The following is a 14,159-nucleotide window of genomic DNA, read 5'->3' on the forward strand; positions in this document are numbered from 1 at the left end:
GAAGCGTATTTGAAAACTCGAATGTAGTGTAACTGTCGTTAGGTCCACGTTCGGAAAATAACAGTGGACGATTCCAAACACTTTCAAACTAGAAGCAGAAATTTACAGTGTACAAGGAGGGAGGCCATTCAGCCCATTGAGTCTCAGAGCAGAGTATTGTGTTTGGAAACCAGCTGTATTGCAGTCCCTTCCTAGAGACCAGGGTCTTCACTGCCAGACGTGACTCACCGAGTCTGTCAAAGGACCCCATGGAATGCTTTGCTTATTATTGCTTTCCCTGATATTCACAAGGTGCAAAACCAAATGGTCAAAATCTGAAAGCTCCCCCACCCTGAGACCACATTGTAATGTTTCATAAACTCTTGTGTTCAGATGTTAATCAGCTCTGCATCCCGGGCTGTCTAACTTCATCTGATCTCTGCAATGATTTATTCTTTATAGAGGGGGCTGCTAACATATGGTTCTATTTGCCCAGGGTGGTGGTGGTGGTGGAGGCAGGTAGGGTGGGTGTCTTCAAGAGGGAAATCAATTATTTTTGACCACACGTGAGATTGGGAGAGGCATACTGGGGGGGAATAGAGAGTATGTGAGGCAAGGATAGTATTTGAAAATAGGGTCAGCCAGATGTCCAGTCTTTCCCAGTCTCTGAACAATCCAAAACCAAAAACAATAATAAATTGGTCATTTTCAATCTACGACTGTTTGTGGGACATTGCTGTGTTAGCAATGAAGAGTATCACAATCCAACTCAATTCTATCCTCAGCTAATATCCCCCATGTACATATAATAATAATAATCCTTGCATTTGATATAGCGCTTTTCATGTCGGGAGGACGTCCCAAAGCGCTTCACAGAACACACTGTAAAGCAGCGGTCACTGGATAGCAATGATTGGGAGTGGAAACTTTGGTTTATTTCCCCCTTTCCTGATCTCAGGGAAACCAAGATAAACATTAGTGTCCCCACAGCTGTCTGGCTGAGAACAGTACCACACATGGCGCTTAGACAATGTAACTTTTTAAAGTACAGTAACACCAAAAAGGAAATAATTTGCAAACTCCGATTTGGTTTCAAAGAATTGCCGGGAAACCCTTTTAATTTCTTTAAAAAATTGGATTATGAATTGTCATAATGGCACTTAAGAGTGACCGCGTTTATTGAAGGTTTTTATCTTATATTTCAGTGTGTTAATTGGAGCTGGCACGGGTATGAAGTCAACCTTTGTTCTTCAGTGAGATTTTTTTGCGGTAGGCGGAATATTTACAGCTTCGGAACTCTGAATTTGCAGCATGTCCATCTTCTATCCATGGAAAATAAATATCATCTCCCTCTGCTGTTGTCCAAGAGACTGAAAAATATAGCTTACGGCATAACAGGACTGGAACCATCTGAATGAGCTAAAAAAGGCCACTTTGGGTTGTATTGTTATCCTAACTGAAGGTATAACAGTCAAAAGATGTTGTTCATCAAAACCTAAAGAATTTACTCACTTTTCAACGAGACGTATCAGATGCTGAATTTTGTTAAACTTGCGCACTTGCTCGGACTGTGTAACACTTTGGGGGCACTACTTAGAGAAAATCAGTCAGTGTTTTCTGATATGGTGGTGCTTTGCACTGTGGACCTTCACTGAGAATTCTGGTTTGAAAAAAAGCCTGTGATATGGTTGCATTAAGTGAGATTCCCAATTTAGCCACTCCACCAAAGTGATTCTGTCCAATCGGTCTGGGCTGGTTTCAAAACTATATCCCCCACAGGTGAAAGATGGTGAAATTAAACCATTACTTTAAGAGATTATTATACATGGAGGTTAATCTCCATTTGGCATGAGCCATTTGGAGAGAAAGTTTTTTTTTTTGCAGATCTCACCTCAGTTTCTGTGGGTTCTAGTTTAATCAGCTAATTGTACAATAATTAATATTAAGCTTGCTAATCTTTATATCTCAGAGCTGCAACATTCAGCCATCAATCTGGTGTTTCTGACCCATTTGATTTTATCAGTATAATCAGCTGATAAACACATCTAATCAAAGTTAATCCATTTGTACACAACTATAACCGCACATAAAATAAAGATATGGGTCAGTTCTCTTAATTTGCTGTTTGAATGCTTTTGTGTATTTGTTTTTTTTGCACATGACATCATAAAATTTTACATGGTTCATTCTTGAATACCTACTTTCCCAGAAACATTTCCTTGTGTTCATTTCTTTTCTGCCATCAATCCATTGCTGATTTCCTCTTCAGTAGATAGTGGAGAACCAGGCATTAGATCAAGAATTGGCTCTTGTGGATAATTATCAGACAAGATTACTGCTGAATAGAAATAGAAATGTACCTGTATATAAGAGGATTCTTCAATGGAATGGTTCCTTTAAATATTCCTGAAACATTAGGTTTCAAACTCCCATTGCTTCCCATCACATTATTCAGAAAAATATGAGTATAGTGAACATGGTTAGAACAATTCCCTTGGGGAAGTTTCAAAAAGGTAAAGTGTTCCGCTGTCAAAGCAAGATGATGTTCAAGGCTGCGATATTTCATCGAAACAGGCTGAGTGCACAATTACCTTGAGCTGAATTATCAATTCCATTGTTCAGGGCCTGCTCTGGCATCTCCAATCATTGCCTTTTCCGACTTGTTAGGCAGCTCCAATCTCCGTGATGTAATTACAATATAATTTTTATAAAGAAGCCTGCCTGTGCTCGCTGCAAAATGTGCTGCGGTTTCCTTTGCGAATCTCCTCCCTTGGCTCTCTCCCCGAGTGAAATACTGCAGGTGTTGGAAGTGCTTTGCCCAGTGACCTTCTTAATGTGTAAGGTTAGACAGTGAAACTTAAGAGAGGTTATTAAACTGTTGAGGCCAATCCCAATTCATTCTAAACCCAAAAGACCATACACATGCACTTTCTGACAGATATTTTGCTTCCAAAAGCACAGGGCAAAGGCCAATTATCACTGACTTTTGGGCATTAATTATTTGATCTTCGCTGTGCTTGAAACTCAATTGCATTGTGTTGGTGGTAATACTTTTCCCTAACCCAATCCCTCCTGACCTACATTAAAACATCAGTAATTTAGTAATAATGAACCGCAAAGTCTACTGAGGCTTTCAGTGGGTCTCTGCTCATAAACCAACATTACATTTCCTGCATAACAGTACATCACATATGTTATAAATATTATTTTTACCCAACATCCCCTTTCTTACTCGGCAGTTAATATACATCAACACAAAATCAAACCCGATTACAAAAATTACCAACAAAATAAAATTGCAAAAAATACATGTGTCTTTATATTTGATACATTGGAAAAAAAACGTGGAATTTCAAAAAAAAAGCAACATTTTCAAGACAAAGAGCCACATTGGAGTTAACTAATCTTTATTAACTTGAAAACTAAGTTCCCCCTGGAAAACGCATCCAGGGATCTTTACAAATCTGTGAATGCATGGATACCTGCCATTAGTACTGCATTCCAACACTTCACCTGATTCTTTAACAGCCATAAATCTGCAATCTGCCTTCAAATACATTACCTAGACGTGCTTATTGGTGACTTCATACAGAACCTTGTTCTACAATCTGACTAGCTCACCATTACAAATCATCAGATGTGCAAGTATACGCAATACAGCTAATTTAGATAACATTAGTGTTTGTTAGAGCTGTTTAATGGCAGTCAAACAGCTAAAAATTGTAAATAAAAGGGAAAACAAAATTTATAACCAGTGACAGAAAGTGATGAAATAAAAATCTGTGAACCCATTAGTTTTGAATATTGACATTCTTTAAAAATTACACCTACCATTGTGCCAAAGAAGGATGGATTTTTTAAAAAACCTAAACATAGAACAGCAGTTAATATTGTTCGGATATATATTTCTTGCAATGGCAATTGGCTGGGATCAGATCCCATTGATTGTTTGCTGTCTGATGATGAGTTTCTACAATACAGCAGCCGTTTTCTTAATCACGGAATGTCTCGATATTCCTTCCTTAATGAATAGATCACAATCTATATACACAACCTAATATAAATGTTTAAATTAAAGTCCAGGGTTAGTGACTGATGACATATTCTATTCCAGTAAAGCAAGGCATCATGAAAATGACATTGATTCTATCTTACTAGAGCAGCTAATCTTGCCTGCAAGTCTGAGGACATAAAGCCCGTTATGTGCAAAGAAATGCAATCCAAGGAACCATGCAAAATAAAATGACTTGGAAAAAAACATAAAAAGCCACATAAAAAAGAAAGCTTCATAAATACATTAAATTTTAAACTCTATACTGAAATATCACTGTAGGCCTAGCATAAATTGTACTATGTGGCGTAGCCGCACTCTAGGTTCAATGCTTTTGAATCTGCGCAGGTTATTCGTGCCATCTTTGGTTGACTGCAGTACTGAGAGTTAGAGAATAAGATGTCAACTATCTGCAGACAGCTGAGCCTCAATGTCTACCCTGCAGATGGGGCATTTCTTGTTGGTAGTCAGCCATTGATCCACACACACTTGATGAAAGAGGTGCATGCAAGGAAGGCGCCTGTGAAGGAACAGAGGCAAGCGTTAACATTACGAAATCTGGTTTTAAAAAGCATGGTTACAAATTAAAAAAAGCATTTATCATCTCTTAAAAAATTAAACCTATTCTTTGATTTTTTTTAACATAATCATTTATTTCACAATTTTACGATCTGCATCAGCAGCTACAACAGACAAACTGTCCTTACATTTTGGCTGTTGGTTGCCAAATACCGAAAATCCAGTGCAGCAGGTTCTTAATAATTCAAATACATTCTGCTCTGATCTTTGTGATCAGTCAATGTAAGAGACACAGACAGTTGTGAACTGAAACAGGTGAATACAGACATCTACAAGGAGAGCTCTATCCAAAGTCCTATTTACACAAATACTGATTCACAAAATAAAATGCTCTTCCAGTTAAAGGGAGACTTAGTTGAAATGTTCCTTTTGGATCACCAATATTACATTGTTCTGTAAAGAGTAAAGGAAGCGATTTGCTTTATTCATTCTTTTCACTGCATTTATCAAACCACACACAAGCTCAACTTACCGAACATCTTCTCCTTCTTCTAGAATAGACAGACAGATAGTACATTTCTCCTCAGTGTCATCCTCTGCCCCATCTTTTCCTTCCTGTTTATACTGCAGAAGTTTCCTCTGTAAATTAGTTATCACCTTATTACCATAAAGGCATGCTTTTGTAAGGAGGTTTAACTGCAGAGAATACACAAAGCATTTGCAGGGTTGACTTGGTGAACATGAAGAAATGTTTATAACTAGTCACATAATAATAACATAATTTTGAATAAATCACTTGTATTATACATGGTTTAATACTGAAATAACAGGAAGTGAGAGATCTCACCTTTTTATATTTGTGTGGGTACGTGCATCTCTCAATAGTACCCTGTGAGGCACCGCGATTAACATTACCCAGTCGTTCTTCTAAATGCAGCAAATCCTGACGAGTGAAAGAAAGTGTATTTGCTCAGAGCGAGGGTACAGAAACACACATGAGCAGTGATAGTTTTATCACTTCAAATTCCAAGCAGTTATACTTAGTATTAGGACCAACCTCGTAAGTGGCCCTGAGGCCTGGAAACCTTCCCTCCAGCCTTGAGGAAATATAACGGATGTGAGGGTAGCCTGCCATGTCTGGAGGCATAGCCTAAACAAGAAAACAAATGGAATGTGATGGAGCTAAAATAGATTATAAATCTTTGAAACTTCCTAACCATGATAATCATTGTACATATTAATGCGTGAGCTGGACAGAAATCTTCTGAGGCTACCTGAACATAGGAGACCCACTTAAGCTGTTTGAACTGGTTTATCAAGTCGCACATATACCATGATGAGCTGTGACTCTGGTCACACTTTCCTTCCCTAACTCAGGACAAGAGTGTACTTCCCAACAGCATCTCAGTAGCTCAGCATAGATCAGGGATCAGATCTGTGGCTTTCCCCAATACATTGGATGTCTTCTTACACCTCCCACAGGGGAACAATTCCACAGACATTGGTCACTTCATTGCACCTCACCCAACTGGGCATCATTCATGTACAAGTATGGAGATTGAATTTGAATACAACTCAATTACATTTAAGTTACTGCAAGAAAAATTGCAGTTGCTCCTGATCTCACTGCAAGTACACTTCCAAAATACTAGTGTAGAATTGCACTCTGACCAAACCCCCTTTAATCACCAACTGCTTCCTCACTTGCCCAGATAAAATATCTTTAGCTATTTTTCACAAACAGAAATAAATGCTGTGCAGAAATACATTTTGAATTGAGATAATGCATGTAAGTTCCATTTTTAAAATTCTGGAAACACTTGTCTACGTAAATTTACAAATTTGGCTGTTTATCCATTCTATTTTAATCTGAAGCTGGCCCGGTGGATGGTAGGAACGGTTTAATGTGCTTAAGTGTAAAATTAGTGTGGGAATAAGGAGCCGAAGAAGGTTTGTGTGCATGTTAAATGGAACAGGATAGAGTTATTGCAGATCAACTGATAAGTCAGATCAGCAAATAAGGTTGGAGCAGAGGGATAAAGAGTACCAATTAAAATAGGTTATATTGTTGCTGAGTAAGGGATTTGTCAGAGTCCACTTAAAGTACTGCAAGCAATTTCTTTTGCTTATCTAATATTAACAAGGATGTTATTGCCCTTGAGAGAGTACCAAGGTGAGCAACTAATCGGAAGTTTGAGTGGGTTTAATAAAAAGTCTAGCTTGTTCTTTTATTCTCATTGGAGGAGACCATTTTTCACATTGAAAGAAGGTTATTCCAGGCAAATTCTCCCATTTTGTGAAAACTTCAAATAATCCTTGTATTAGACACACCAGGAGCATAACTGAAAAATATACAAATTTAGGATCAAGTCAGATAGAACATCTCCCCTCACGAAGATCATACTGTATACTTGTGGAATAAGTAATCAAAGGAGGACACTGAAGCAGACAATATAAAGGATGCCAAAAGGCAACTCAGTCAGTTTTTTGAAGGAGAAATGATTGAGTGAAAGTGTTATGGCAAGAAGGTGGAAAATATCAAAGGAATGGCTTACTGGGCTTAATGTTTTTGCTATGTTCCCTGCACATCTCCCTGCCAAGTTGACACACATCTAATAAAGCTATTTGTAAGGAATGTACAGTGCCCTTAAAATTATTCAAAAACTAAATGGAGACTTGCTGGATTATTGTCACCTTGCGGTTCACATGTGGAATTTGCGCTTAATCCACAGTTGCAAGAGATGACCATCAATTAGAACTATTTCAGCAACAAAGGACGGAAATCCTGGCCAACAATCCTCCAGGTAAATTGGTCATTCACTTCTTGGCTGTTTAAGAGACATGCTGTGCACAAATTGGGTGCCACATGTTTGCTTACAAACACTGTCAGCATTGGACACCAATTACCTCTGCAGTGCTTGGAGACACTTTGATGTTCCTGCACCATTAACAAATGCCAACATTTTTTTTAATACCTACTTACCATAAAAGGGAGGGCTCCAATTGGGAAATGGTGCAGTCGAGGAGGTTGAGATGGATGGTAATGAGCCATGTGAGGGTGAAGGTGACCTGGTGGATATGGTGCTGCAGTCACTCCTGGCTCAATGCCCAGATCCCTGCAATGGTAAATAATCAGGTCTATTATTTTTACTATATTAAAATATAAAATCGCTATTCTTCTCCACATAGCTGTCCAGTGTTCGGATAACAACTTAAAGAGCAACACAATATTTAACAAAAGGAGTTACTAACTCAAGGAAAATATGGCAGACCAACACCACATCAGAAATAAATCACCACTAAATCATTTAAAATAATGTTTAAAAACTGCCATTTATTCTACATTTTAAATTGCAAGGTATTTTAGTAGGATAACTATGGTTTAGCTTACTATGAGCCTACATAGCATCATGTTATTGAATTCAATATTATTTTCCCAATTAATAATATTGCTATTACTTTCCATCGTCTCTGTCTAGACATTTCCGAGTATTACAAGTCTACTTGAATATTTTAAGAAATCGCAAAACAACAACGTGCAGTTATATTGCACGCTTCATGGAGCACAACGCCTCAGGGCACTTAACAGCAAAGATATGAGAATTCCTACTTATATGGCACTAAAAGTTGCTCAGAGTCAATACTGACCAGGCAGTCCTCTCTGGCGGCTGTCGAGGATGTGAAGACATAGTCTGAGGAACGTGAATATGATGTCCGTGACCATAATTGGGGTGCATACGATGCGGATGAGGTGGGGGGCGCTCATGTGCTCGACTGAAAAAGAAATGAGACATAGCATATTACATCGGAAATGAGCAGCGGAGTCTCACAAAACGCAATCGGTCAAAGGAAAAAGGCCAGCCATTACAGGTTACATTGAAAAAAAGAAAAATCACACACAGTGCTGGCAAGCTCTAGAATTTAAACTGCATATTTTACAAAAAGTAATATTAAACTGGGACTGTGAAGTTAAAATATAATGATCAAAAATCTGCAATTTTATTTGTCAATAAGCACTTTGTCAAGAGATCTGGTGAAGGGTCTTAGTCAAAACATTAACTTTTTTCTTTTAATTTGTAGCTTGAAGTGTATCCACGTTACCAATTCATATTCAATTGATATTCAGTACTCATGACTTACGTTGGGTGTTGCATCATTCTTCTTCGTTGTGCTTCCAATCTCTGAAGCACGTCGTGATGATGCAGTCTCTGAGAGGAAGGTGCCGGAGGAGGGATGTGGTGCTGCAGTGCTGCTGCTGTTGCAGGAAGGTGGTGTGGAGGTGGTGGAGGGGGTGGAGCAGGCTGTACATTGTGGCTTGACGGATGTGAGGGAATCTGTGGGTGGAAAGGGTGCACTGGGTGGGGAATAGCGTATTCTGGTTGAGGAGGAGGTTGCGGCACAGAGGGAGGGTTTCCGTGGGCGTGTGGGCACGTCGTAGATTGGTGGTGAAGTGGTCTTGGTATTGGGGCATCTGGAGAGAAGAGTAGAAAATAAATATACATACTAACCACACATTAAAATTTTTTGAAGAAACCTTTCAATAACCCTTTGGCGAAGAAAGGATTTAAATTCAACTACATTGGGGTTGCTGTACACCATTTTGAACCTTTACATTTAAAGAGCAAGTTTGCTTCATTTTAAATGTGGACATCATGAATGTTGCCAATGAAATCAATGCTGGTATTTACAATAGCTGGATCATACTCAGGAATTGATTTCTAAACAGCGGCATTTCCAGAATCCACCTTTCCTAGTAACAGGGCAGGCTGGGATCCTGTTAAGAGATTTGCTCCCGAGCTGCTCAGAAGTATGTATGACCTTCCCACGCAGATTTGTCTCACCAACCTTTCTGCAAGTGGTTAATTTGGGTGGGGCGGGGGAAGAGAAAGGAAGTGACTGCCCTATTAACATAGTATAGAACAGCATTGTGAAATCAATAACTGAGACACACAAGCATTTTCATGTATTAAAGCATAGTTCTAGGAGAAGTAATTGAATCATTTCACTATTAATGTACAACCAAATAGCATCATTGCTAAAAGTTACAGGAAACTAAAATCCTTTTGTGAGAGAACATTAGATGGTTATATCAGACACCAATCACCACAAGCAGCAAACGGCAACTTCAGGAAGTGAAAAGACTTACAGGTAGGATGCATAAAATGCCGGCAGGATGTGAGCTGGGGCTGTGGTTGACGTTGAGCTTGCCCTACCATCCCAGGTCCATATCCCTCGACAGCCACGGGCTGGCTTGTTCCAGCAGTCGCTTGTGCTCCGTAAACTGCAGTACGTGAGGAAGCCCCGGGACAGCAGGGATCAAATGCAGAAGTTCCCTGGAAACTGCCACTTCCATGGCCCCTAACAGCACCACTACTTAAGTCGACAGGTAGTGTCTGTTCAAAACAAAATACAATTGGAATGCAATGAAGGTAGAGTGAAATGAAAGTAATACAGAGATTAAAATTAAAACATTGCAACAGTTGATCACGTTCACTACATTATTGATATCAGCCATCAACATTCTGCTCAGTATTTTTAAACCAGCTTTTTTCTTCACCTACTGCATAGGTGAGGATACTTCGATTGAAATACTTCCTGTGCTTTACTTCTTTTTGGAACATTATTTCATTGTTGTAATCTCAAATTTGTTGCGTAAACACTTGACCAACCCCTCTAAAGTATCTGTAAATCCAGGCTTCCATGTCTATTAAAATTGCAATTGGAAAATGCGGTCATGAAGTCCTTGATGCTCAAAAATTATTATGGCACCAGATTAATGTAGCACATTTGAGTGATTGACTCCACTGGCGATGCAATAACTAGCATGAAAACTGATTCAGTTCAGGCTAATTTTTAAAGTCTGCTCTTTAACAAATTAACATTTTGTTTTATTAAAAAAGTGAAATTGTAAAAAAAAAATCAAAACAAGTAGAAACAGCCACATTAACACTCGTTCACCTTGAACATTTTTAGAATTCTCCTTCAGGAAATGGATGCATACCGGAAAATAATTTTATAGGTTTCACATTTATTTCAGAAGAGTTGCATGTGGCATCAGCATAATACAGTATTAGTAAGGTATTCTGCAGTTCAGAAGTTTTCTACACTGTTCTTGCTCCATTGTTCAAAGTGACTAACAATGTTACAAACCTGATCATGATACTGTCCACCTGTATTTCCATTTGCTCCACAAGGTGGTGGCACTGCAGCAGGTCTCTCCAAGGGACAGTTTGACTCTGGAAATGAAGGCATTGATGGTGGCACTGCAGGGTGGGCACCAGGATGGTGCTGAAACTGGTGGTTATTTTGGTGGAGACAGCTTGAATGAGGGTGTCCTAATGTGTGGTGACCTTGCAAAGCCCCACTACACGGTGAATGCTGAGGGCAGCAGGACGGGAGCCTCGGCATTGCCCCAGGTCCAGCTTCTGGCACTGTATTTGATCCAGTTCTCCTGCCATCATCTGTGTGGAAAAGAACAAAAAAGAAAATCAAGATCTTTTTAAGAGTTAGCTACTTTTACAAAGCAGTGATTTTTGATTTGAAGACTTTAACGAGGGGTACTACTGTGGAGTATCGCTAGAACACCATGTTTGGGATCCATAAAATCCCAGCCAACTGACACAGTGTGCAGTTAAGGCCAGAAGGGAATTTTGCATTGAAGGTGTGGAGCAGGGAAGGGATCTTATATAGGACAATTCAGATATCCATTATCTAATGTGACCGTACAAGTTCTGTGGTAATAAATACAATTGTATACATACCCACTGGCAGAGGACCTGGTGTACTAGTGGTGGTAGGAACTCCTGAAAACTCTGGCACAGAGGCAGACTGGGTAGTAGAAGGGCCGGGAGTACTACTAAGGATCTGTCCTGAGGTAGGTACATTACTGACTGGTTGTGATCTAGCAGCAGAGGTAGTTGGCACCACTGTGGGTTCTGTGATCAAAACAAAAAAAAAGTGAAGGTAGCTCAGTGCTTTTATGGCAAGGTTCTGAGTGCTCTGCAAGTACAAAACTGTGCACTTTGTGACAGAAAGTAGAACTCTTGCAAGTCGAAGGTCAATATTGAAAATGAAAATCATTGTGCCTCCCAAACCATTTTCAATTTTAAATATGCACAGACTAGTTTACTCCAAAATGGGTTGAGTTTTGTTACAGTTAACCAATCAATCATTATTATCATCAAATAAACTGTTAAGACAAAGGCACAGTGCAACAAATGGAATAATAATCATCCTAATCCTTGCATTTGATATAGCCCCTTATCACGTCTTCGAGACGTCTCAAAGTTCTTCACAGAATATACTGTAAAGTGAGCTGACCCTATATTTTATGGCCAAATTGGAATTATAGTAATGTTAAGAGTTAAGCTTCATCTGTTCTCAATTTAATATCTCGATGTCACAATTGAGCCTGTATCACATAAACACGCGCTATGCTATCTGTTGCTTAATCATCCTCTGAAGAACTTCCCCATGGCCTTCCAACTGGCCCGAAAAGTAGTTTCCAATAAGCTTTAGAAACAAAATATTTTACCATCCTCATCCACAGTAAGGTCCACCACCTCTGCTGTGGTTTGTCGTAATGGCTGGATAACTGTTGATATTCGGTTCCGGTTCCGTTGTTCCTGAGGTCTGTTCTGTGAACTGGAGCTTTGGCCCCAGTGTACCCTTGAGTGGCCAACTAGCGTGGTGTAAGACCTGGAAAACCACAGTAATTGAAAATGACAGTGAGCCTGATCCAATATTAGAAAAACTCAGACTTTGCTGCTAGGCCAGTGAATCCCACCTTACTGACAGAACAAACACAATTTATGTTATGGATTTTTCTGAAGGAGCTAAAACAGAAGCTTCTTGAATCTAACAGACTTGCACCACACTCAACGAAGAAATACAATTTAATGTTATCTGGATTCTATTGTTATTGCAATTTAAAAAAGAAATGATCGAGAGTGAATGCTATCAGATTTCTATTATCATCAAGATTAAAGCCATTTCCTTCTAACTGAGTTCTTATTGATATTTACATTTCTTAAAGCTTAATTCTCCCATAGATGTCCATCTATAAAGTCTCAAAGTTTCCACTGCTTAACTATTGTACATCTCAAAGGCAGTGAACTTTGACAATAATGGAGTTAATCTCTGGGAAGCCAAGAATGAGAATTTAATTTTCCTGTTGAGTAATGGAATATAGGAGGTCACATTATTTTTAAGTATGTGGATCTTGCCTATCAAAGCCATTAAAGAAAAATTCACAGGACCGAAAATGAACTACACACACCAATGTCAATATGGGTGTGGTGGGGGAACAGAATACCCAAGAATCCTGCTGGCTGATCGTGGCCTGCTCACCATTGCAGCTGGCAGGTTTCAGCTGCTAATATTTCCACAGCCACTAGCAGTGGCACTCTGCAAATCGCACAATTAGCACGTTGATTTGAGCAGGATGAAGTTTCCAAGTCCTAACCACATCACACTTGCAATACAATAATGTGAACCTCACAATGTTCTGACATTAGTGGAGTGAACTGGATTGCAGATGCATGGCATCAGAACATAATGATCAACCGCAAATGTGCCATTATAGGAAGAATTCTATGCTGGTTTGACCTGAAGCTTACACATTAAGAAAAATTACTGGAATGGGGGGGGCAGGAGGGAGGAACGAAGCAGAGTGCAATTTAAACAGAATATGACATAAGCACCACTTTCAGCTTGTGCGTTGTCAGTTACAAGTACATTTTCTAAATTGGTCAATATAGAAAAAAAACTTGGCATCCAGCAGGATAGCAGGGATCGGCACATTTGTTTAATGCTGGGTGTTTAGATCAAGTTGTGCTTTTGCAGCATTCTGACCTTAACTTGAGGTTATTTAGGTCTGTACAGTATGTCATAGGGTTGGTATTTACAACATTTGTAGGCGTTTCCTGGATTCAGAGTAGGTTTCAAAAATGAGCTTGAGCTCAGATGACCCGCATCATAAATACGTTGGTGTCCTGATGAGCTTAATTCGAGCTCTGTGATGGCTCAAATTTGTCAGGTCTATTTGGATTAAGAGGTAAAGATAAGCAGTAACAGATCATTCTGTTACTGTAAACGTTTTGAAGAGCTCCCCTCCAACCCTGGTTACAGAAATATAAAAGCCTTCAGGAATAAACATTTACTAAGTCCTGAAACAGTTTCTAATAGAGCATTTTGAGAGAAACATTTCAGACAATTATAATGGCAGGCCATTATAAAATATTTTCATGGCAAAGATACAGCACATAGTGGTAAACAAATAAGCTAGTTACAAAGGTGTACAACTACACAATTCATTCTTACAGTTTAAGACGTGGTGAATTCATAATCTTAGCTGAACTATCAGGCTGAAAGTAACTAGCGCTTCCCTTTTTTGTAAAGTTCAGGAAAATGGGGACTCCTAGCTTGTTCTATAAAGATTGGATCAGGAACATGGGTATGTGGAAGCATACGGTTTTCCTCTCTGTCTACCAAGGAATGGTTTGTGCTGCTCAGATCCTCAGGGTCACACAAACAGTGGGAGATTAAAATAAATTACACTTGTGCTCAGACTTTGATTACAAATTTTCCTAACAAAACTTGCAGACCACAA

At 39.2% G+C, this 14,159-nt stretch overlaps 1 protein-coding gene across 3 annotated transcripts in view; it reads right to left on the minus strand.

The window, feature by feature from the left end:
- Positions 1-3,369: 3,369 nt before the first annotated feature.
- Positions 3,370-14,159, minus strand: part of rnf111 (ring finger protein 111) — a 46,457-nt gene continuing 35,667 nt past the window's right edge. Inside the window, exons 4-14 of one of the 3 annotated variants that reach the window (XM_042344057.1) lie at positions 12,084-12,247; positions 11,311-11,484; positions 10,700-11,010; positions 9,696-9,942; positions 8,690-9,020; positions 8,198-8,323; positions 7,533-7,665; positions 5,607-5,699; positions 5,397-5,492; positions 5,082-5,188; positions 3,370-4,550 (exon numbers count right to left, since the gene is read on the minus strand). In XM_042344057.1, coding sequence (XP_042199991.1) covers positions 4,433-4,550; positions 5,082-5,188; positions 5,397-5,492; positions 5,607-5,699; positions 7,533-7,665; positions 8,198-8,323; positions 8,690-9,020; positions 9,696-9,942; positions 10,700-11,010; positions 11,311-11,484; positions 12,084-12,247 — 1,900 coding nt within the window. In that variant the 3' untranslated portion in view covers positions 3,370-4,432. Of the gene's footprint in view, positions 4,551-5,081; positions 5,246-5,396; positions 5,493-5,606; positions 5,700-7,532; positions 7,666-8,197; positions 8,324-8,689; positions 9,021-9,695; positions 9,943-10,699; positions 11,011-11,310; positions 11,485-12,083; positions 12,248-14,159 lie in introns of all 3 variants that reach the window. The other 2 variants (XM_042344056.1, XM_042344058.1) reach the window with 2 other exon arrangements.

This window comes from Callorhinchus milii, unplaced genomic scaffold (genome assembly GCF_018977255.1).
Source record: "Callorhinchus milii isolate IMCB2004 unplaced genomic scaffold, IMCB_Cmil_1.0 Scaffold26, whole genome shotgun sequence".
In the NCBI taxonomy this organism is placed as follows: Eukaryota; Metazoa; Chordata; class Chondrichthyes; order Chimaeriformes; family Callorhinchidae; genus Callorhinchus; species Callorhinchus milii.